General features: G+C 40.7%; 1 protein-coding gene across 1 annotated transcript in view; it reads left to right on the top strand.

Moving 5' to 3' along the window:
• SCARB2 (scavenger receptor class B member 2) overlaps positions 1-25,825 on the top strand; it is a 70,047-nt gene that overhangs the window by 3,065 nt on the left and 41,157 nt on the right. The window contains exon 2 of the mRNA XM_057727840.1: positions 16,346-16,503. Coding sequence (XP_057583823.1) covers positions 16,346-16,503 — 158 coding nt within the window. The remainder of the gene's footprint in view (positions 1-16,345; positions 16,504-25,825) is intronic.

The following is a 25,825-nucleotide window of genomic DNA, read 5'->3' as shown; positions in this document are numbered from 1 at the left end:
CACACAAACCCAGCATCTGCCTGTGTGTGTGCTGTTGTGAGACTGAGTGAGGTAATCTGTTTAAAGCACCGAGCACAGCGTCAGGCACAGAATCGGTGCTCAATTATGGCTGCCCTCATTATTTCCATTAATAGAAAATTCATTTATAACTTGACTTTAATATACTTGTAATATAATCCACTCTGATACTCCCAGTTCTTAATTTTTTCATTTGAAGATTTTCCGTATCCTGCCTTGTCTACATCAAAAAGAGGAGAGAGAAAAAGGATGAAAATCAAATGAGTAGGCTAGGCTAATTGTGAGAATCTAACAAATTCCTATTAGAAGAATTTGTCTCATGTGATAACTGTCTTTGATCCCCACAGTAGCCAGAGGTGGTTGAGGAGAGATTTTAATTTTGGCCACTGAATAGAGTGGAAGGAACCAAGACAGTTTGGTTCCATTCTTGGCTTGTTATATTATGTCTTGCGTTGAGCAAGCCTTGTAATTGTTTCTCTTTGCTTTTCTCAGTTGCAGAGGAGGCAGAGTAATGCCTCCTTCCTTGGCCCACACCCACATCCTGGGAGATACTCTGAGCATGAACCCGGTCTTCTCTGTTGAGCAATCTCTTTTGCTCCCTAGTGCCTGAAAAGGCAGGATTTTATGTTACATTTCATTTGGTAACCCCACTAATAGTCCTGGCACCTCGTGCAGTGCCTGCTACATGGTAGGTAGCTAAATGCCTGCTGCCTCACTTTTGATCATCTTAGTTGAAAGAACAATTTCCTAAGAATCAGAAGGACTTGGTTAAAACTTCTTTTTCTGTCACTAACAAATACTTGGATTAAATTGGACAAGCTGAGTGGCAAATTATTGAACCCCTCAAAACCTCAGGTTCCTCATCTTGAAAATGGGGGTGATAAGAATATCTACCTTTGGGTTGTGGCAAGAATGAACTAAAAGGATTGGTGTAAAGCATGTATGTAGCACAGTCCCTCCCAAGTGCCTGAATTTGTTATTGTTATTTGTATGGGCAACATGTTTGTACAGCCAACAGTAAACATTTGTTATTCTTTCCAGCTGTTCTTTTCTCATCTAGGAACTGAAGGTTATATAGTAGATAAAGATCCTTCTAGCTCCAAATTTCTGAGATTCTATGACACAGGCATGTGACCTATGCTTAAGAACAACTCTGCAGCTCAGAATATTAAATTTGCCTTTAGGCTTGCTGACAGTTTGAACATCCCCCAGAAATTACGATGCAGAGCTGGCCAAAGTCAGGGCTGGCTGATAAGAGATGGGCTGGCAAAGGAAGCAGTGAGAGGGCAAGAGACTGTTGACACTTCGCTGCCTATTCACAGACCAAGGAAGGATGATAGCCTTAGGTCGCAGCAATGAGACAAACAGGACAGATTCACTTACCCTTCGCCAGAACCTGAAGCTCTGGGCAAGTACCAGCTGGCCTCCATCGGGAGCCAGAGCAACTTTGGAGCTGTTCTAGTGCCTCAAGAAATAAAATATAATCACTGATAATTTAACCAAATAGCATTGATTGGTGAATATGTGGGATCTTTTTTAAAGTCAAATGAGTAAAACATCTTCGTTGTTTATGTAATGACAATCAACTGTATATAATCTTAAAGGGCTCCTTCTTGCCTGGCTACCTCATCTCCTAAGTTGTCTCTTTTCAGAGTTAAGAAGACATAAGTATCTTAGATTAAGAAAAAAACCTTAGGCATCATTTAATCTGTCATTTTCTAGTCAAGGAAACAGACTGTGTCAGTTTTTAAATTGTTGGTGGTGGGTATCAAATTATCTTTACACTACGTATATGACACTGGAAACGTAGGTAAGTGACTTATCAAAGTCCAAATTGAGAGGCTAGGCAGGCAAGCTGGGTCTCCTAATTTACTCTTTCAATCCTGAGGATGACCCTATATCCCGTTACCTTTGACAGGTCTGGCTTATTTACACCTGTTATCCTGGAGCAATTACTAGCACGTTCTTTCCTTTCACAAGATTCCTGGTGACAGTAAACTCTACCCTCACATATCACATTGTTCTTTACTTCTTGGCATTAAAAAGGAGCAGTGTTCTCTGAGGAAATGAGGCCCCCTCAAGCTAGCTTGAGAAAGAGGAATTTTTTCTTTTTTGTAAAGCTGGAAGAGGAAGCTCGTAGAAGTCGAAGGGTAAGAACCACAGCACATAAAGCCTCCTACGAATCCAGTAGAAACTGTAAAGTCAGCAGGACCCAGGCACACTCTGTGTCTCCCAGTCATTCCTCTGCTTTCCCCACCAACCAGCTTCCTCTGTTTCCTCTGGCCCAGGCTGTTTCCTTGGGCCCAGGCTGTTTCCTCATCTGTAGCTTCCCTAGCCCTGACCTTATGTGACTCTCCAGCTGCTGAGCCTCCCAAGAATGTGCTGCATCTCTCAGTTTCTTCTTTCCAGATTCGTGACAGAGTCATGCGATTGGCTCAGCACAAGCAGAAACCATAGATCTAAAAACAGAGGCTGTATACTTGCCAGATGCTCTAACTCCTAAGCAAATTATCCAACTCCTGCCTGGCTTTTAGAAACATGATCTGGTGATATCAAAATCGTATTATGTTTCTTTCAGCATCTTACTAATTGATGGTGACCATGCCTGCATTTATTACTAATGGTTAAGACAATGGGGCAAACCAGTAGTTCTCAGTGTTGTCCCTAGACTCTAGGGAACATCAGAATCACTTATGGAAATTTTAAAAATACAGACCCCAGCAGCCCTGCTCAATCAGAGTCTTTAGGAACAGCACCCAGGTCAAAGAGCTAACCACGAAGTCCATGACTGAGCTGGATGGGGATTATGTTAACCCATGTCTTCAGTCCTTGAGATGGCAATTCTTTCTTTCTTTTTTTTTAAACTTTGTATATTCTTTTTTATTTTTGTTTATTTTTCTGGTAAAAAAAATACATGCCTTGGATATATGCAGCTTATTGTATGTCAATTGTATCTCAATAAAAGTTCTTAAAAAATACCACTGTAAAAAGTCTGAGACAACAAAAATTAATAAAACAAAGATAATCACTGTTAAATATATTGTTGATTAATCCATATTTTTTCATTGTGCGTATATAGTAACACATATACTTTACAGAAATGGGGTGTTTCTACTCCTACACTGTATTTATTTTTAACTTTTTTCAACTGGTATAACTAACATATAAAAGAGTTGATAATTCTAGTTGGGGCTATTACTCTTAGTAATTACTGTTATTTGGCAGGTTTACATTAAAGGAAATATCTTTTGGGAAGGGGGGAAGGTTCTTGCTTGTGAGAATCGTTTTTGCTTTCTTGTTGAATAAAGTGCAAGATTTCACTGTCAGCCCGCCGCGAAGGGGCCATCTGTTCTGCCAGACACTTGCTTGTTTCCCAGGGAAGAATCAGCAGGTGGGATTATAACATCATTAATGAAAACACAGGATGTTGGCCAAGTGACCAGGCATTCACGGCCTATGTCATCAAAATATATACTCTATACAGGATTTATTACATGAAGCAGCTGTTTGTTTGTTTTTTTTTTTTTTTATCAGAGCTGGTAACTAGTCAAGAGCAACTGAGGAAAATAAAGGCTGCTCTCAGTGTTTGCTCTCTATATCCAAAAGCAGTTTTAGGTATATTCTTTGGCAGTCATCCATTTATTTAGCAAATATCGGTATTTACTGCGTGTGAACCATTTGTGAGGCAGTGTGCTAAGAGCTACGGGTACAGTGGTAAACAAGATACAGTCCTTACTCTTATGGAATTTATAATCTAATTCAGACTTTTGAAGCTCAGATCCTTTTGTTCTCTTAACAATTATTGAAGACCCCAAAGAACCTATATTTCTGTGGGTTATATCTGTCGATACTTATAATATTAGAAATTAAAACTGGTACATCTTTTTATTGGAGTATAATTGGTTTACAATGTTGTGTTAATTTCTGCTGTACAGTGAAGTGAACCAGCTATATGGGTATATATATCCCCTCCCTCTTGGATCTCCCTCCCCCCCACCCATCCCACCCATCTAGGTCATCACAGAGCACCAAGCTGAGCTCCCTGTACTATACAGCAGGTTCCCAGTAGCCATCTATTTTACACATGGTGGTGTATTTATGTCAAACCTAATCTCCCAGTTTATCCCACCCTTCCCTTCCCTCCCACCCCATCTCCACACATCCATTCTCTACATGTGCCTTTCTGTTCCTGCCCTGCAAACAGGTTCATCTGTACCATTTTTCTAGATTCCACATATATGCGTTAATATGCGATAATTTGTTTTTCTCTTTCTGACTTACTTCACTCTGTATGACAGACTCTAGGTCCATCCACATCTCTAAGGTGACTCAAATTCATTTCTTTTTTTTTTCTTTTTCTTTCTTTTTTTTGTAATAGGCTGACTTTAAAATTCATTTATTTTTATGGCTGAGTAATGTTCCATTATATATATATATATGTACCACATCTTCTTTATCTGTTCATCTGTTGATGGACATTTAGGTTGCTTCCATGTCCTGGCTATTGTAAATAGTGCTGCAATGAACATTGGAGTACATGTGTCTTTTTAAATTATGGTTTTCTCAGGGTATATGCCCAGTGGTGGGATTGCTGGGTCATATTAAACTGATACATTTTTAAAACACAAGCACATGTTCCGTTAACTGTCAGACCAGTGACATCATTACAAACCTCTAGAAAGCTCCACTCCATGCTCCATGAAAGAATGGGAGTGAAAAAGGCAGATGGTGTCTTAGTATTATTATGGAAATAGTTTTGACCTTGGGGAACCCCCCGAGAGGGTCTTGGGGGCCCCCAGGGGTCCTCAGACCACCCTTTGGGAACTACTGATCTGGTTTTCATGTAATTAATCTTGTTGATTTTTAGCATAATTTTAAAAATAATATAATATCCCTGCTTTATTTCTGTAAGGCCAGTTTGGAAACTATATTATTAATGTTTTCGAACCACCAGGATTTTAAATTTCTTATATATTTACATGTCCTTTTAGTTTCCTCACGCGTGCAATGTGTAGGATAGTCCAGTAGTTGGGGCCATCAGTGGTGCAGGTTCAGTGAGTCCCCTGTTTTTATCTCGTGGGTGAATCAAACTAGACTAGAACATTAGCAGCTCCATAACTGAATTCCTTGATAATTCCTCTCTAGCCTCAGCCCTGCCAGGGATTTTCTATCCACATGACACAATTTAGTCATATGGATAGAAAAGCTAGCCTGAAAGCTCTCTTTGAAGATAGGGGTCCTGCTATATGTAGCTTTGTATCATCTTCCCAACCTGCTGAATGAATGTCATACAAAGTAGATGGTCATTAAACACTGCTTGGATGAATGGAAGGACGAAAACTTATCATCTTTGGATGATTTTGTTTGTATATTGTTATTTAGCTTCACATTTTTGTTCCGCTCTGCAGGCCAGTGGTCACGTTTGCCTCGCTAATAGTTATTCCTTTAAAATCTGGAAACTCCAGCAAATAATCCAGCTTTCCCCAGAAACATGTGGCTGTTTTGCAGTGTTGACCCCATTACAGTTCTGTGTGGCAGCAGCTGGGCGGAAGAGAGGCTGCCCTTCAGATGGGACCTCTTTCCCTGTTCCCACCACTGTAACACTGCTGTTGTCCCCTGACTCCAGGGCTCAGTGAAGGTGCCCTTTGTCATGGTGCTTGCTCTGCTGTCTTTCACAGAGTGGAGAAAAATCTGTTTGCATCTGATGCTCTTTACCAAAAGAAGGAAAATGAAAGGTAGCCTGAAGGGGTCATGCGTTTAACGAAAATGGGAGAGGGCATACTTCTGTGTACAAGCGAATATTATTGTTAGGATTTGGCTTGCAAACATGTACAAACCTGCACCTGCTTCACTCGTTGACCTTTCCCATGTGGCTCCTTCGGTATCTGTTTTACACTCTTTCTAGAGAAAGCAAGGCAGAATGCCATTGTTACGGGAATGTAATCATTACTCTTGCAAGTCCCATTTTAAGGATATTGCTTTTAATACTATACTTCTGATAATCCACAGTCATGGAAGGAAGAGGAGACGTAGATATAAATAGGTGATACACACATCACTTATTTCATCTTTGAGAGATATAATCACAACCAAACAGGATGTAGAATAGTGACTGGCTCCACAAGTTATACACACAACCCAGCATTATTGTTATGGCCACACTTCTTATTTATTCACATCTTAGAATCCTTTTTCTCATCCACTCCTTTAGCCTCTCCCCGCCACTCCCCGCTGGCTGGAATCCACATATATTTCCCCAAGTTTCACCTGGTCCTTTTGACTAAGTTTCTATCTGGTAGCTGCTTTTTCTCCCTTTAGGCTGGCAGTTCTCAGCCTTGATTTCATATTTGTGATTACCTGGAAGGGTTTAAAAAGTACTCTAGTGGGTGTTTTGTAGCAGGAGCTTTTTCAGGATGACACTTCCACCCACTTGTTCTGTATGTAATTTATAGACAGAGTAGCAGCTTACACATAAACTAACATTTGAACCTCAACTGTCAGAGCTCATTAGCTGAAATCGTTGGAGTTGCAATTAAAGGAAAATGAGTTCAACAACAGTGACATTAAAGAAAAAAGCCAATGCATTTGTTGTTGAGTTAAAATAAGGTCAGTGAATAAGGATAAAATGTTAATGGCAGTGTATTTCTTTTCTCAACAGAGAATTTAAAAAGGTAAATAGTGCAATTACTCACATTACTACAAGAGTCTGCATTGGATTTGCTTAATTTCAGGGAGAAATTTTTTAAATAATGCAAACCAACTGGTGTTTTGATATTTGCTGAGTTTTATTAACCTGGAATCCAATGAGAATCATCCACATGCTATTAGATCAGGTTCCCAAAGTTGGTCTGCATTATCTCTGGGTGAATTTAGACCCTGTAGATGGAGGCTGAGTTGTGCATTTGTGTTTAATTATTAAGTAGCACTTTGTTGAACTAAAAGAACAGCCAGCAGTGCTCTTGAGGCCTGAGAGTTTCCTTTAAAGTATTACTTACTCCCGTCAAAGCCCAACGCAGTTCCCTGTGTGCTTATTTTTATCATCTGGAGGTGGCTTATACAAGGACAGCTGGTTCAGCAGCCTTTCTTGTGCTGCCTTCCCGAAAGATCTCTGTCAGGCTGGCTTGGATGTGTTGTGTTTTGTGGCTGTACCAAGTCAGGTCAGCTCTCAGCAGAAGCAGCTAATCCAGCCCATACCTGGGGGAAGGTGGGCAGTTGAGTGTTGCTGGTGCTTAAAGAGCCTGTCAGGGGATGACAGAGGATGGCAGGTGACAGGCTGCATCAGGTCAAGGACCTCAGACTTTATCCTGTGAGCAGTAGGGAGAGTGTCTGTCCCAATAGGCACTTTTGATAGAACTCCCTGGAAGCAGATGTGGATAATAGCTTTGAAAGGGCCAATGCAGGAAAGGAGGAGACCAGTTAGGAGCCTACCTGTTCCCTAGTTACCTATTAGGAGACTACATAGTACTGAACAGTATTGCCACAGTCCACGCGGGTGATGAAATAGGCAGAAGAATAGAAGTGGAGAAGAGGAGGAGGTACTGAGTGATTGATTAGGGGAGACAATCATGAGTCCTTTTTTGGTCACGTAGATGTTGAGCAGCCTGTGAGGTATGCAGATGGGGATTTTAGAATGGATCCATGCAATTGAAATGATCCAAATAATCTCAGACATAAGGCCCTCTTTGGGCCTTGCACGTAAATGTTCACTGTTACATGCATGTCAGTTTTGTGACATGCTAGATGTCTTCTTGAAACAGAGCCTATGCTTTTTGGGCATAGAGAAAGCTCTCAATATATACATATTGGCTAAATAACTGAAAGGTAAGTTTTTCAGTCCAAATGATTAATTTGGCAGTTGATACTGCAGATAGAGCACATAACTTGATCATCTTTCCAATGTTTCTTCTGATGGTAGTGCCACCATATTATGCCTGGAACAATTCGTCATGTTCTGCAGCATCCAAAGTCACATTGTAAAACTGATTGGGAACCTTACGCTGATTTTTAATTTAGCATAAATGGAAAACTCTGCTAGTTACTGGGTTGTCTAGTGGCCCAGGAAGGTCTCGGAGCCCAAGGGATGGTTTCTCCACAGTTTCACCATCTTTCTGGGGTAGGTTGTCAGATAAAATATAGGATGCCTCGTTAAACTTGAATTTCAAATAAACTACAAATAATATTTTGGTAAGGGTGTCTATGCAATATTTGATTCATTTCAATTTATCAATTGTTAGCATCCTCCTATATTAATTTCATGTCTCATACACTTTTACTTGAATTATTTGAATGCAAGTTGCGATATTACAACACTTTGCCCCTGATTCCTTTAGCATTGCATCCTAAGAATTAAAGCATTTTTGACATAGCCTGTGCAATATTTGGGACATCCTTGGGCATCCTGTTTTTATTCACTAAATTTGGCAGCTCTACCCTCGTGTGGTGGGGTGGCAGCTGCTAGAGTGACCAAGCATCAGCTTTGCAAACCCAGAGACCTAGATTTGGTGGGATTTGACTTCACTTACTAGCTCTGTGAGTTTGGGAAAACCAGTGCCACCATTTCCTTATCTGCAGATTGGGAATTCTTACCTTGCAGGGCCAGCGTAAGGCTTCGAGATCCTGTCCATAAAGCCCTAGCACAGCACCTGATTCCTGGAGACTTTCAGTGAGTAGCAGCGCTTTAGTAATGATAATTGTCCTTCTCTGAGCTGAATGTCAGGGAAGGAGATAAAAATAAAGAAGCAGCCGTTTTAGACATGTTAGCAATTGCATTTGTAAACTGTCCTCTGTTCTCTCATCCCCCTTTCCTACTTAGTGTGTACACGCACGCGTGCACACGCACCCCCCACCATCTACTCTGGGATTTGCAGCAGGTTCCTTGACAGCCTTGGCTGGGAAGGAAAAGGTACAGGAAAAACCAGTGCTCTTGAGAGCAAGATTTGAATAGAATCGAAGGTGGTATGAGACTTGTTTGGGTGTTGACTCAGCTAAGCGTGACCCGCGAGAGGCCGGTGATGGGGGTAGAAGCAGACAGTGAGGAGAATCCCAGGAGGTAGCAGCATCTACTGTCAGTGTGGCTCTGGCAAGCTGTCAGGGATCATTTTTGTTGTTAGGTTTTTCATTTGCTTTGTTTAGTGAAGGACTCCAGTCTACCAAATGTTTATTTCTATCCTGAAACTTTATCATCAACTTGAAACTTGAACAAGTTCAAGTCAGACTGTTGTGAGAATAGCCAGTTTTACCCTCCCTTCCTGGAAGGATTTTGTCCGCCTTCTTTCTGGGAACCTTCCCTCTTGTCTTCGGACTTTTTTGCCTAAGCTGGATACAAACCAGGCAAGATATACTCAGGCAGTTAACCATCTGTTCACTCACACTGACTGGCTCTTTTGGGGTTCATAATTCTGAGGTGATTTTCTTTACTCTAATAAATAAATGAGGTTACAAATGCTTTCCTTTTTCTATTGAAGTGTAGTTGATTTCCAATATTCTGTTAGTTTCAGGTGTACAGCAAAGTGATTTGGATATATACATAAATATATATATTCTTTTTTTCAGTTCTTTTCCGTTACAGTTTATTACAAACTATTGAATATAGTTCCCTGTGCTATACAGTAGCTATACAGTAGCACTGGGAACTATATCCTTGTTGTTTAGCTATTTTATATATAGCAATATCTATAAATATATATATATGTTAGTCCCCTACTTCCAGTTTATCCCTTCCCAGTCCACTTTCCCCTCTGGTAACCATCAATTTGTTTTCTCTGTCTGTGGGTCTGTTTCTGTTTTGTAAATAAGTTCATTTGTACTGCTTTTTAGATTCCACGTGTAAGTGCAGTCATGTGATATTTATCTTCCTCTGACTTCCTCCGCGTTGTGTGATAATCTCTAGGTCCATCCATGCTGCTGCAGCAAGTCCTTTCTCACTGCGAAGTTCTCCGCACACTGTGATGCTTGTCAGGAAAAGCTGGCGAGGAATACAGAGTGTTACATCAACCATCCTGACAATAATAGGAAGAGAAATAGTGTACAGCCCAAGTGTGAGGAGTGGGGGCCCTTGGCGCTTGTGAGGGAGAGCTGACCACAGCTGACCAGGCATCAGGCTCGCCTTTGTTTTGCAAGGACAGAGGAGAAGTGAGACGAGGTTGGTTCTCAGTATCCACTCCTTCTGCCTTCCCTTGGGGTCTGTTAATACATTGTGTAGAATCTGAGTTTCTTTCTTAGATTTTCACTTTAAAAAATATATAGGGGAACAACTATTTTTTTGCTCACAGCAGGAGTTTATTTCTGTTGTAAAAAAAAATCCAAACAATGCAGAGAAACATCACAAAGGGAATGGAAGACCCCTTATAATCCTGTTCATAGAGGTAAATGCCATTAGACATTTAGTGTGGAGGCTTAGTGATTTTGAGAATAACTAAAAGATTGAAATTGTAAAGTTATCTATATATCACCTTCCTGTTTTCATGTTTGCATTTTGTCTGTTAGTCTTTTCCACACTTATACATATTTCACATTGTCTACTTTTACCATTTAACATACATTATGAGCATGTTTCTTATTTCTGTGTAGTTTTTATAATTCTGATGATTGCTTTCTACTCCATCTCTGTGAATTATTGTAATTTACTAAGTCATTCTTGTCCTGTTCAGCATTTTGGTTATTTCCGATTTTATACTAATTCCTTGTTGTTTTAACCTAAACTGAATTTTATGTAGGGCTGGAAGAGAGAATCCTGGGTAAAGACTTTTTCTTTTTTTCCCCCTCTTTTTATTGTTTATAAGTGATTCATTGGGTTGTCTATTTTTGAGCAGACTCCTGGAAGTGACATGATTCCTTTTTTTCTTCAGATCAAGTCCTGGAACCCTCTTATCCCCAACATGAAGATGGTAATAGTCAAGACCACACTCACCATTTATTGAGTATTTTGAGTATGGCCTGAGACAAGCACTGTGCTGAAATCTCACTTAATCCTTACAACAATCTTAGCCAAACACTCCTTCCAACATATGCCAGTGTAATCTTTGGAAACACCTCTTGCCTGTGTCGATGCAAAATAGACAACATGGCACAACAGTTAGGAGTGTCAAATGAAAAGCAAATCTTTTTGTAAAGCGGAAAAGACTTTGCAATAGGGGCAGGGGGACTTGCATCAGGGAGAACCTCTGTGTGGTCTGCAGGGCCTCAAGGCTTAGCCACAAGGCTTCTCCTTTTATAGGGAGGAGTTCATGGGGCTGGGAAAGAGAGAAACCTAACCAAAATTTGGTTAAACAAGCATTTTTTCCCCAGCTTTATTGAGGTTTGATTGATAAATAAAAATTGTGTATATTTCAGGTGTACAGTGGGATGCTTGATATGCATGGTGAAATGATTACCGCAGTCAAGCTAATTAATGTATCCATCACCTCACAGGGTTACTTCTTCGTGTGTGTGGTGAGAACACTTAAGCTCGATTCCCTTAGCAACTTTCAAGTGTACAATACAGTGTTATTAGCCGTAGTCACTGTGTACATTAACAGGCATTTTGCTCCCATTGATCAGTGGGGTCAAGCTGTTCAGCTAATCATTATGAGGCAAAAAATGGGAATCTGGAGGGTCAGTGTCTGGCCTTGTCTTAAGTAAACAAGAGAGACATCTGTGAATCTAAGTCACAAGGGAAAGGGTGTTTTTTTTTGCAGCCAGCCAATTCTCGGAACACAGCAGCAGGGATTCCCGAACCATTGCTGTTTTCCAGGGGCACGAGCCTCCGGTAAAATGCAGCATTGCCTACGGGTTCGCCGTGAGTCCTGGGGTGGGAGGCTGGCTGCACCCTCTCCTAACAGACCTCAGGCATTCGCCTCACCTCTTTGAGCTCTGGTCTCCTGAGGTGTAAAATGGGGAAGATGATTTTCCTCCTGTTGACTGTCAAGGGGATTAGATGCGATACAGGGGCAACATAATGCCTGGCTCTTCATAGTATTCTGCAGCTCAAAAACCTTCCCTACCCGCCCTTGTATATCAGATAAAATGAATGGGGTCCTATGACCCCAACCAACCTCTCTAAATGAATCCCCCTACTCCCTATAAAACCCACAGCCAGTCACACCTAGTACCGTCCATCCTCTGTATTTTTTTACTGTCTCATTCTCCACACCCACTGTTTCTGATGAAGCAGAGGGCTCCAGGAAAGATGGACATGGAGCAGAGAGGAAGGGCTCACTCTGTCCAGCCAGACAGGATAGTTGAATCAACCCCAGCTGTCCATAAGGCGCCCACCCCCATGCCCTCCTTTGCTTGCTAGATTTTTATTCATTCTTCTTAGCTCACGTAAGCACTACCTTTCTCCATCACAGTTCGTAGAATCCATTGTCTGAACACGGTGGAGACCATTGCCTGGTATACTCACGGGCCATTCATGACGTGTCACTTTTCATTGTTGATTATCTCACATGTGTGTGTTACCATCCCCCCAGTAGAGGGTAAACTCCTGGAACACAGAAACCATATGTGTGTTGCTGGGTATCCCCTCCCTGCAATGCCCGGCACAGACACAGTGTTTGGATGATTTGCGTGTATAGTTCTGTATCTTTCCAGAAAACCATGGGTTTTAACTGCTTTAAATGTTGTTAGGAAAAGGGATCATGGAGAGACACAGATTTGTCTTTCCACCCACAAAAGGAACTGGCTGCACGTAGCTCTTTAGGGTGCCGGATTACTGATAAGACACACAAACTAATAGGTGCTGGATCTGTGTTTTTGATTCTTATGAATCTGTATCTGAATTGCTTTCTCTGTATCTGTACGTGGCTGACGTGGCCGGGGGACAACCACTTCCTCTGGGTACGCTTTAAAGGCTCCTTGGACTTGTAGCTGTCGAGCTGCTATTATAGGGCCTTGACTGTGGCTTTGCCTCTGACTGTTCATGACTTTCTTCTGCTCTTCTCTGGTTGCCTCACATCGTCTTCTCTCCCAGCATCTTAGAAGCAAAGTTGGTGGAAAATATGGTTTTCTAGTACTACATTTTGTTGATTGAACCAGTATTTCTCGAAAACCTTCATTGTCTTAGAGGAGTGGGGAGGAGTAAAGAAAAAAAACAAAACAAACCCTACTCTTTTTTCGTAGGTCAGCACCTCTGTTCTGAGAAGCCAACAGTTAACCTAATATGTTCCAACACTGAGTAGCAGCACTTTCCTTCTCATTTTCGGTTGCTAATATCGTCTGCTTCATGTTGATTCTGATTAACCTCAGTTTTTGAAGATGTTTTCTATCCTGAGCACTTTTTTTCTGAAGAAATTCCTGTGTAACATGTTATGGGGTTCAAAGGAAGGGGTGATTCATCCAGTTAAGGGGGGTACTCAAGGAATTCATGGAGGAGGAGAAGTTATCGCCCTGCCTTTTTCTGGAAATTCCTGGACAAGAAAAAGAGGTCCTTATTTTAATGAAGGCAGATGACTTTAAAGGTATCTATGGGCCTTCAAAATCCTCTAGAAGATGAATAATTATTATTTACCTGCTACACTTCTCATAGTTAACATAATAGTTTTAGGTAGATTACATTCATGTAACTGAGCTGTTTCTAGGTGTTGTATGTACACGTTATACCAGAGAAACGCTACCATATAACCTGTATACCTAGAGTGTGTAGTAGATTTATACCCATAATATTAACATGTTGTACACTAAGGTGGGGTGGGAGAGAGGAGGAAAGGGGCACTGGGTCCCACACCCAGCTCGGACACGAAGCAGCTGCACGACCTGGAGCACAGGCCCTTCCTTACCTTCCAGGGCCTCTGGGTTTCATCTGGTCAGCCTCTCCAGTTCTGCTGTCCTCTCCCTCTCTCTGGGCCTGACTCTCTCCCTTGCTTCTCCTCAGATAGCTAAGACTCCTGTTTAGAAGATAAGATAAAACACCACAAAGCTCTTAAAAACAAACTGCCTAACATGATTGGTTAGGCTGCTGTGTGGCCAGGGCAGGGAGAGATTAATGTGTGCAGGGGCAGGCAGGGAGGGCTTCACCGAAGAGAGAGTCTGAGCTGCACCCGGAGCTGGGAGGAAAGGGGTTTCATGGTTTGTCTTTAAATTTTTCTATCTTAACAATCCGACCTCAACTCAGTAAGTCAGTACTGATAGGAGAAGCCAAGAATATTTCATTAACGTGTTGTTGGGCTAGAAATCTGGCGATTAGATGTTCCGAACGGATGCCAAACCACAAGGAGTCCCCAGCTCCTTGACATGGCCGACTCGTGGATGTGAATTGACTTCCAGCCCTCCAGCTGCCTGTGTTTACTTTGACGGGCTTAGGTTTTCTGCATTCATTTATTCAGCGCCACTTTGTTTTTCCCTGCAGAGGTTCTTGGGGTGTTTTCCATTGAATAATAGAGCTATGTCATTAAGTTCCCTTGCAACATTGCTTCTATTAAATTGGAGGCCTGGACTACTAAAAATTGGCCTCCTGTTGTGTGCCGTGTTACAGGACGTTTTAGCATGTGGGTTCTGTCACGTTTGGGAGTTGTGCCTCTGTTTGTTGTCATTCAAGTCCTCACCGCTGGAGGAGTGGCAGGTGATGGCAGGGGGCGCTCCGGCAACCTAGCTGTGTCTCACTAGTGGCCTTACGTTGTCGTTATCAGTAGATCCCATTTCCTCTTTTGGTCTTCTTTTAAAAATTTTTCTCAGTGTTAGTTTTTTGTATTCATTATAAAAATCTGGAAAACATAAAATCTCATCAAGGAGAAAACAGCAATGGTCCACAGTCGCACATGCAGAGGTAACCCCTGTCTGCATTCTGGTTTATTCATTCTGTCTGTGCTTTTATCTTTCTTGAGCACTTCAGTCATCTTAACTTCAAAAATGGCAGTTTTTCTTCATTAACAGGTTAACTACTAGGTACTGGGTTTCTGTCTGTTAATCTTGGGTGCTGGATTAATCAGGCTTCTCTTGCAGTGCTGGATCACAGCCCGCACATCTCCGTGGCTCATAACAGTAACATGTACTTCATATATTCCTTATGGCCAGGTTGGCTGCTTTGAGCTTATGGCCAGTGTGAGCTTAGCTGGGTCAGCTGACTTCGGCTGGACTCCTGGCTTCATGTCTGGTCTACACACTAGCGTTTTAGGGCCTGGGCTGAAGGATCAGCAGCTACCTGGGACAGGGCAGCAGAGGGTGCTGGTGGAAACTTGCCGTGCCTCTTAAGGCCTCGGCTCGAAGTTGGGGCATTGCCATCCCACCTACATTCTGTTAATCAGATCCAGCACTTGGCCACATGTAAAGTCTGTAGAGTGGGAAGGACACTCCTTCCGTAGAGGGGCCATGGTGTATTAGTTTGCGAGGGCTGCCATAACAGATATCACAGACTGGTTGATTTGAAAACAAGAAATTTATTGTCTCACAGTTCTGGATGCTAGCAGTCTGAGATCAAGGCGTTGGCAGGGTTGATTTCTTCTGAGGCCTCTCTCCTTGGTTTGTAGTTGGCCGTCTTCTTCCTGTGTCCTCACGTGATCTTTCTTTGGTGTGTATTTGTGCCTTAACCTACTCTTCTTATAAGGACATCCGTCATATTGGATGACAGCCCACTCTAATGACTTCATTTAACCTATACTTTCTCTTTAAAGACCCTGTCTCCACATACAGTCACATTCTGAGGCACGAGGGGTTAGGACTTCAATATACAAAGTTTTTTTTGGTTGAGAGGGAGGGGACACAGTTTAGACCATAATCCATGGTAAGGGTGGGAAACGAAGGATTGTAGACAAAGAGTACCCTAAACACTGAACCTCAGTGCGGCTTAGCTTTCTCATCATTAGAACAGCGACAGGCGAATCTACGTTAGGGGTTTGTTGGAGTTTGGATGAGAAATTGCATGTGAAGCCCCAGTGGTGAAAGTGACAGGGCTGGGTGTGGTTCTACCTCAACTGAGGACCAAAGTAACCTTCTGGGGCCACTCTCCCTGTTCCCTCGTGTGGGTGAGCTGGGAGTGTGTGGGGCTTCTCAGAGTGGCCTGACGTCCATGGAAGCTGTCCCATCAGCAGACTCTTCGTATCAAAGCAAATAAGGCCTTTCGGGTATTCGAACTGTGGCCTTGGTTTTGGTGATACCATGTTTCCACCCATGAGCCATGGCTCTAGTGTCCTTTCTTTACCACAAATATTTATTGAAAAGCTGTTATGGCTTATGAGGGCTGTGGGCATCATATTGGCATAAGGCCTGTCCCTGCTCTCAAGGGACTGCAGCTGAATGCCTGTGAAAAAAACGAGTGAGCTAGGAGGTCAAAGGGCAGGGTGTCCCTCGCTCTGTCTCTGTGTTCAAAGCCAACTGCCTTACACTATGTAAATCTCCTTTTGGTTTTCTCCCCTAGAATATTGTGTTAAGGAATGGTTCTGAGACCTTTGACTCCTGGAGGAAGCCCCCTCTGCCCGTGTACACCCAGTTCTATTTCTTCAATGTCACCAATCCAGAGGAGATCCTCAGAGGGGAGATCCCTCGGTTGGAAGAAGTGGGGCCGTACACCTACAGGTGAGTCCTGACCACCTCCCTGCCATACTGACCACCCCCGCCTTGCCCTGAGTCCCCATCTCTTCCCACAAGCATCGTCTGTGTGCCGCGTGGGGAGCACAGATCCTGGCTACGTTGGTCTGAAATGCTGCTGGTGTTTGGCGCACGCGTGTGGATGGCTTTGTGGACTGGGCCCGTCTCAGCCTGTCATGTTTAGAAGTGCAGCTGCTTCCTCCTGAGTTGGCACAGTGTGGTTACTAAGCAATGAAGAGCTGCCCCCCACTCCCTACCTTTTTAAGGTTGTCCCATGATTTTCTTCGGTGACTTTTAGGGTCTTTCCCTATTTCTCTCCCCGCATATCTCGTTTTAGACCAGTTCCTAGAATTCATTGTTGGTTTGGAGACAGGCCTTTCTGTCTCTTCTTTTCCTTTTTTTTTTTTCCCCTAACTGAAGTATAGTTGATTTACAATGTTGTGTTAATTTCTGCTCTGCAGCAACATGATTCACTTATACATGTATATGTACACTCTTTTTCATATTCTTTTCCATTATGATGTATCACAGGATACTCAGTATAGTTCCCTGTGCTCTACAGTAGGACCTTGTTGTTTTTCTGTCTCTTCTCATTCACTCCTTTCCCTGCCCCTCCTGAGTATGAGAGATGATTGGGTGACAGGGTGGGTTAGAGTCTTTGGCAGTGACCACCAATTCCGAATGTTGGGAAAGTTAAGAGAATTGCTTTTGTCATTTTTTAAAAAAGATTAGTGGCGGGAGGCACTTGGGGACCTTATGGTCGGAGTATTTGCCTCACTGTTGCAGTATCCCCCCCACCTCAGGACAGTAATCTCCCCCACACCCCTTGCAATCATCTTTTCAACAGACTTTCTCCTTACCAAGTTTTCAACAAAAAGTAGGGGAAGCAGACAGCAAGATCTTTCTTCTGCAGAACTGCCACATGGTAAAAATGCCTCACCATTCTGTCATAACCAATTGTTCAGTGAGTGGTTGCTGACAGATTCGCGCATTGTGAGTCAGTACTATCTCCGCGCTGGAATTCAGAGATAAAAATCCCGGTGCCTGCTTCAGGTGCTCATGGTCTGACTCTGGATGCGAGTGGCCTGCTGTGAACCTCGCCTCTGCCACATACTAGTTCTATGCGCCTCTATAACGTGCGGATAAAAATAGGACACCCGCCATGGGATTGTTACGAGGACTAGGTGAGTCAAATATTTATAAAGTGCTTAGATTAGTGCCTGGCAGAATTAATATAAATTAAGTGTTTGATATTATTATTAGTCTTAGTGGATTGTCTTAGTCTGTGTAAATCAATACCCAGAATTGTAAAGATGAGCTTTATCATTATATAGGAGAATTTAAAAAAATAAACAACACTTGGGTCCTCATTTTAAAAAGCATTTTTATACCTTTAATGCCTCAAGAAACTCCATGTAGCTGGTAGATCCAGGCTTGCGTTTGAGGCTGTCCAGCTTGGAGACAATTAGAAGTTGAACCAGAATTAGCATCTGAGTGTCCTGTTTGTTTATTTTGCAGTTTTAACCATTTTTTTTGTGATGATTTAAAAAAAAAAAAAAACACAAATATAAAATGTACCATCTTTACCATTTTTAAGTGCAGTTCAGTAGTGTTAAATATTTTCGCATTATTGTAAAACAAATCTCCAGTGTTTTTCACTTTACAGACCTGAAACTGTATAGCCATTAAATAACTCCCCTTTCCCCGCTCCCCTCCGCCCATAAGAACCAACATTCTACTTTGTTTCTATGAATTTGACCACTATAGATATCTCATATAAATGGAATCATACAGTATTTGTCTTTTTGCTGTTTTTGTTTTGTACCTAAATTCCTTTGGGTGAGAGGGATGACTGCCTCCCTGCAAGAATGAACTCGCCTGAGAACTAAAGAAAAACCCCAACAAACAGCCTTTCCTCTGGTCTCCTGGGCCTGTTCCTGTGAGCCTTATCCTCATCTGAGTAAAAAGACATGGGTTTTAATCATAACCCAAGGAAACCCAGTGTTGCATTAGGACACCTTCTGGGCCTTTGTGTCTGCTGCTTTAATGTGCTTTTGTGGATGTGGTCATGGGAATAAATAAATCCCGGAAATAAAATAGCATCCAACTGTTCCCATACTCCCTGTATGTGCCCATAGGGACCTAAACTGACTCCTGAGGGAAGCCTGGGAACATCTCACCAGGGTCCTTAACCCGTGATCCATGGAACCCTAAGGGCTCATGGATAGAATTCAACGTGGTCTGTGACTTGGGGAAGAAATTACTGTTTGTTTTTATTAACCACTCACTAAAACTTAGCATTTCCTTTTTTTGTTTTTTAATTTATTATTTTTTGGGGGGTACACCAAGTTCAATCATCTGTTTTTATACACATATTCCTGTATTCCCTCCCTCCCTTGACTCCCCCCCCACCCTCCCTGTCCCAGTCCTCTAAGGCATCTTCCATCCTTGAGTTGAACTCCCTTTGTTATACAACAACTTCCCACTGGCTATCTACTTTACAGTTGGTAGTATATATATGTCTGTGCTACTCTCTCACTTCGTCTCAGCTTCCCCTTCACCCCCCGCCCCCCCAAACCTCGAGTTCTCCAGTCCATTCTCTGCATCTGCGTCCTTGTTCTTGTCTTGTCACTGAGTTCATTGGTACCATTTTTAGATTCCATATATGTGAGTTAGCATACAATATTTGTCTTTCTCTTTCTGACTTACTTCACTCTGTATGACAGACTGTAGGTCTGTCCACCTCATTACGTATAGCTCCATCTCATCCCTTTTTATAGCTGAGTAATATTCCATTATATATATATGCCACATCTTCTTTATCCATTCATTTGTTGATGGACATTTCGGTTGCTTCCATGTCCTGGCTATTGTAAATAGTGCTGCAATAAACATTATGGTACATGTTTCTTTTGGGATTATGGTTTTCTTTGGGTAGCATTTCCTTTGAGTATAAATGTAGGCAACAAATCACAGCAGTGTAAGCAGTACCATGGCTTCCCTACTAATGGAAACACAGATATCATTGTGCCTCATATAGCTGCTGCTCAAATATCATTCCTGCTCATAAATACCTCAATATTACGGTAATTGTTAGACCTGCTGCTACATCTTATTTAAAGTGTCAGTGAAGAAGCACACATATTGCCATATCACAGATTTTTACAATGACACCTGTATCTCAGTCACTGGTTTCCTCTGTAATCCTGGGAATTTTATTTTCTGTGTGTAAAAACGTTTATCTGAGAAAGGACCTACCACGCAGGGCCCGAGACACACAGCGCGTAAGAATCCCAAGAGCAAATCCTGTAGGTTGGAAGACAGGTGAGTCCCTCACTGACTGTTTCATTTTTGCTCCATGAGTTTTCCTGCCTCTGATTTTCTCCCTGCCCTGGTCTCTCCCATTCCACTGCTACAATGATTTTCTAGCGCAAACAGCTGATATTTCCTTTTGTTCCTTGCTCAGGGCCCTAGTGACTCTCCCTGTGTGATGCTCAAGGCCTGAGCAATCTGGCTCCTTCTGTATATCTAGCCTCTTTGTTTTTATTTTAATATTTTGGCACTTTCAACCTAGGATTTTATTCTCTAACCAGAGCTAATTTTATACTCTATCCAGAAAATCTAACCAGAAGAACTATCCAATAGAAATTCGAGTGTCAACTTAAAAAAAAAAGCACAACATAAAAGCTGTGAGTTTATTCTGTGTCTTACTGAGGACTACAGCCTGAGAGACAGCCTCTCCAGATAGCTCTGAGAAACTGTTCCAAAGAGGTAAGGAAGGAGCCAGAATATATATGAATTTTTTTGCAGGAAAAAGAAGCATGTAGTCAACCATCAAAAGATTACTTCTGATCACAAAAACAGACATCTCAAGTTAATGATTTTAGTGCTTTTCTGTGTATGGGAAGATGCAGGAATCTGAGGTCATTGAAATATTTCCTTAGGTATGAACCTTAACTATCTAGGGGCTGGTATCTGAAGCACAGAATACTGTTTTTCTCCATCCTGAATTCCCCTCAGGCTCAGTGTTGGTGGGCAAATGCAAGGGTTAATGCCTTGATCCTTACATAACTGTAAGGGAAAGCAACATTTTTTCTTTGTTTATAGTGCCCCTTGTTGGTCATAAATTCAACCAAGGCTTGGGAGGCATTTCATGGCTAATTTGTCCCACGGCCCTAGGAATGCTTACTCGTAGGTCAGACAAGGATCTCAGTAACAGGCCATTCATGTCCTATATCTGGATTAGGCCTAAACAACCTAAAATCCTCTGGCTCATCTGTTTTATAATCCTCTGGATCTATTCTGATCCAGGAAATGTTTTCCCCTTGTTGCTTCTTCCCATATCTGAAGTTGCACTATTACAGTTAATTTTATACAGAGCTATATATGTGATCAATTGCCTCAAGACTTTTAGCCATCATTAGTTTTGTTGGAGGCCTGGTTGCACATCGGGTAGTGCAAGAGACAACAATCTTATAAAATAGACAGAATATAAGTAATACAGCGAGTAACATTAATAAGATAGCACAGCAGAGAGAGACACAAAGTGTAAACAGTTTGAAAACAACAAAGAGAGAACAAATTAAAACAATGATTAGTATCACTAGTTGAAATCTGGATGCAATAAGCCATCAAGTCCAGAGGGGAGCCAGTTGGAGAAGCCAAATTCTGGAGGGCTTAGGTAGAGAGAAAAAGATAAGTGTTTCTTCTTCATTTGCAAAGGTATACTTCATCAACTTGCTGTAGATCATAGTTAGCATAAGAGGAAAGGTTTTCTGGAACACAAAGATTAAAAGCCAGTATATTTCAGAAAAAATCATAAGATTATAAACCATATTTATCAGTTCATTCAGTCCCACGTAATTAATTCTTGCTGATCTTGATAAAGCCATCAGTTTTTCTCTTAGAGTTTTCTAATTTCTTACCCAGTTCAGTGGTATGATCTAAAAGTCATCAGAAACCTATATTTGTCAAAAAGTCCTTTTCATGAATCTTATTCTCGAAGGTTTTCATTTTTGTAAAAGCATCAGAGTAAAACAATGACTGTCTATAAATGACAGAAGACTTAAAATGGTATCGTTGAAGATTTAATTACAGTGCTTGACAAAGAAACTTGGTTATTTCTGTGACAATACAAAATTTTAAGAAATAATTAGAATCATAACTGACAATATTATGCCAGGACATACAGCACATACCAGATTTTTAAGAATTCCATATAATTTCTAGAAGATCTGTGTTAATGATATTTACCCATGCAATATAATCTAAGAAGGCTTATCGCCACTTATTTGACAGTTTCCCATGTAATTTAACATATGAAATAAACCTAATTAATTTAATATCTCTTTTGAGGATGCTTTGGGGTCCCTCTGAAGCATCCAAAAGTTAGCTACAAGTCAGAAGAACTTCATTTAGAATTGACTTGGGGAAGGACTTCCTAGGTGGTGCAGTGGTTAAGAATCTGCCTGCCAATGCAGGGGACACAAGTTCCATCCCTGCCCCAGGAAGATACCACATGCTGTGGAGCAACTAAGGCCGTGTGCCACAACTACTGAGCCCACGTGCCGCAACTACTGAAACCAATGTGCCTAGAGTCTGTGCTCCACAACAAGACAGGCCACTGCAATGAGTGAGCCTGCACACCACAACGAAGAGTAGCCCCTCCTTGCCACTAGAGAAAGCCCGTTTGCAGCAATGAAGACCCAACACAGCCAATAAAATTAAAAAAAAAAAAAAAAAAAAAAGAATTGACTTGGGGAAGTTTGTCAAAGACATCAAAAGGTTTAAAAACTCTTGGTCAGCTTCCTCCACAAGAGGGCAGACTGCAGTATCAAGCAGTATCAGCAGTATTTTGTCTTGTGGAACTGAAAACCACAGCTACAGAAAGACTGAGAAAATGAAAAAGCAGAGGACTTTGTACCAGATGAAGGGACAGGATAAACCCCCAGAAAAACAACTAAATGAAGAGGAGATCGGCTCCCTTCCAGGAAAAGAATTCAGAATAATGATGGTGAAGATGATCCAGGACTTTGAAAAAAGACTGGATGCAAAGATTGAAAAATTTACCAAAGACCTAGAAGAATTAAAGAGCAAACAGAGATATGCAACACAATAACTGAAATGAAAAATACACTAGAAGGAACCAATAGCAGATTAACTGAGGCAGAAGGGCGAATAAGTGACCTGGAAGACAGAATGGTGAAAATCACTGATGTGGAAAAGAATAAGGAAAAAAGAATGAAAAGAACTGAAGACAGCCTAAGATGCCTCTGGGACAATGTTAAACGCACCAACATTCGCATTATAGGGGTCCCAGAAGGAGAAGAGAGAGAGAAAGGACCCAAGAAAATATTGAAAGAGATTATAGTTGAAAACTTCCCTGACATGGGAAAGGAAATAGCTACCCAATTCCAGGAAGTGCAGAGAGTCCCAGGCAGGATAAACCCAAGGAGAAACACCCAAGACATATAGTAGTCAAACTGACAAAAATTAAAGACAGAGAAAAGTTATTAAAAGCAACAAGGGAAAAATGACAAATAACATATAAGGGAACGCGCATAAGGTTAACAGCTGATTTCTCACCAGAAACTCTGCAAGCCAGAAGGGAGTGGCACGATATATTTCAAGCGATGAAAGGGAAGAACCTACAACCAAGAATACTCTACCCAGCAAGGATCTCATTCAGATTTGACAGAGAAATCAAAAGCTTTACAGACAAGCAACAGCTAAGAGAATTCAGCACCACCAAACCAGCCCTACAACAAATGCTAAAGGAACTTCTCTAAGCTGGAAACATAAGAGAAGGAAAGGACCTACAAAAACAAGACAATTAAGAAAATGGTAATAGGAACATACATATCAATAATTACCTTGAATGTAAATGGACTAAATGCACCAACCAAAAGACACAGACTGGCTGAATGGTTACAAAAACAAGACCCATATACATGCTGTCTACAAGAGACCCTCTTCAGACCTAGGGACACATACAGACTGAAAGTGAGGGGATGGATAAAGATATTCCATGCAAATGGAAATCAAAAGAAAGCTGGAGTAGTGATACTCATATCAGATAAAATAGACTTTAAAATAAAAAATGTTACAAGAGACAAGAAAGGACACATAAAAGATCAAGGATCCATCCAAGAAGAGGAGATAACAATTATAAATATATATGCACCCAATATAGGAGCACCTCAATATATAAAACAAATGCTAACAGCTATGAAAGAGGAAATGCAAGGCAGAAATAGAGACACAGATATAGAGAACAAACACATGGACACCAAGTGGGGAAGGCGGGGAGGGTTGGGGGGGGAATGAATTGGGAGATTGGGATACCAAATTGTACACTGTAAATATATGCTGTTTATTGTCTGTTAACTGTATCTCAATAAAAGTACTTAAAAAAAAAAAACTCTTGGTCAAATAGCATCATAGGTCACTGTGAAACAATACTTATTTACTTAACTAAAATGATGAAAGATTTTAAAGGCAAATACAGAATGTTACAACAGATCACCTAAAAGGTAGAGAAACTTTTTATAATGTTATCGAAAGCAGGTCAATATTCCAAGAAAACTTTGTTCTCTTAACACACAGAAAATAACACATTCTAGTATTATACCAGCTTACTTTTAATGTTGAAATTTATTTACTCGATTAAATTTTATTTTAATCTTAGCCAGTCCTCACTATGTACAAAACTCTTTCTTTTCAGGGTTTCTTTCCCACAAAGCTTCTAAAACTTTCTTTTTTATCTTCAGGTTTTGCTCTATACTTTCCTTTTCTTTCTGTCTCTCCAGGACAAAATTACCTTCTTTTCCCTTAACAAGATGCATTTCCATTCCTTATACTTTTTTTTCCTTTCATACAAAGATGTTATCCTTATTAATTTTAGTGGTTTTAATTACATATATTAGAATTTTTAACCTTTAAAATCTTAATTTCTTTCTCCAAAGAATACATACAGATGGCCAACAGGCACATGAAAAGATGCTCAACATCACTAATTATTAGAGAAATGCAAATCAAAACTACAGTGAGGGCAGAATGGACATCATCAGAAAGTCTACAAACAATAAATGCTGGAGAGGATATGGAGAAAAGGGAAACCTCCTTCACTGTTGGTGGGAATGTAAATTGTGCAGCCACTGTGGGAAACAGTATGGAGGTTCCTTAAAAAGCTAAAAACAGAGCTACTGTGTGATCCAGCAATCCCACTCCTGGGCATATATCTGAAAAAGATGAAAACTCTAGATCAAAAAGATACATGTACCCCAGTGTTCATAGCAACACTATTCATGATAGCCAAGACATGGAAGCAACCTAAATGTTCATCGACAGATGAATGGATAAAGAAGATGTGGTATATATATATATATATATATACAGTAGAATACTACTCAGCCATAAAAAGAATGAAGTATTGCCATTTGCAGCAACATGGATGGACCTAGAGATTATCATACTAAATGAAGTAAGTCAGAGAAAGACAAATATTATATCACTTATATGTGGAATCTAAAAAAAATACAAATGAATTTATTTACAAAACAGAAACAGACTCACAGATTTAGAAGACAAACTTATGGTTGCCAAAGGGGAAAGGGGGAAGGGAGGGGTAAATTAGGAGTATGGGATTAACAGATACACACCACTATATATAAAATATATAAACAATAAGGACTTACTGTATAGCACAGGGGATTATATTCAGTATCTTGTAAGAATCTATAAAGGATAAGAATCTGATAAAGAATATATATATACACACATATATGACGGTATATATATCTGTATCACTTTGCTGTACACCTGAAACTAACACAATATTGTAAATCAACTATACTTCAATAAAAATAAAAAAATTAAAACCCTAATCTCTAGTGAAAACTAAGAAGAAAGCAATCATGTACTTTTACATTAGCATTCTGTAGATTGGCAAACATAAAATACCATTTATGATTTTTGAAAACACATGCTTTTTATAGAAAAATTTTCAATGTGGCACAAAACATTTATTAATGGTCCTAAATATCTTTAATTTCTCTATAAAAGGAAGCCTGTTTTCAATAATGAATGATCTAGATATTTAATACATTTCCATCGTTTAACTTAGCAAAACTCTAAAGTTTCCAGTTACCAAAAATTTGGAGAAACTGTTTTTAAGTAGACATACCATAAAACATAATAATTCTTAAACAGTTCACTAAAAGGCTCTTATCCCATTTATATCTATTTAATTCATTTGTTCCCAACAATTATATTTAGATTACCCATGAAAACTTCAGGAGACATTAAAGTC

Source organism: Hippopotamus amphibius, chromosome 3 (genome assembly GCF_030028045.1).
Source record: "Hippopotamus amphibius kiboko isolate mHipAmp2 chromosome 3, mHipAmp2.hap2, whole genome shotgun sequence".
Taxonomy (NCBI): Eukaryota; Metazoa; Chordata; class Mammalia; order Artiodactyla; family Hippopotamidae; genus Hippopotamus; species Hippopotamus amphibius.
The sequence above is the reverse complement of the archived record's forward strand: the minus strand, read 5'-3'. Positions and strand labels throughout refer to the sequence as shown.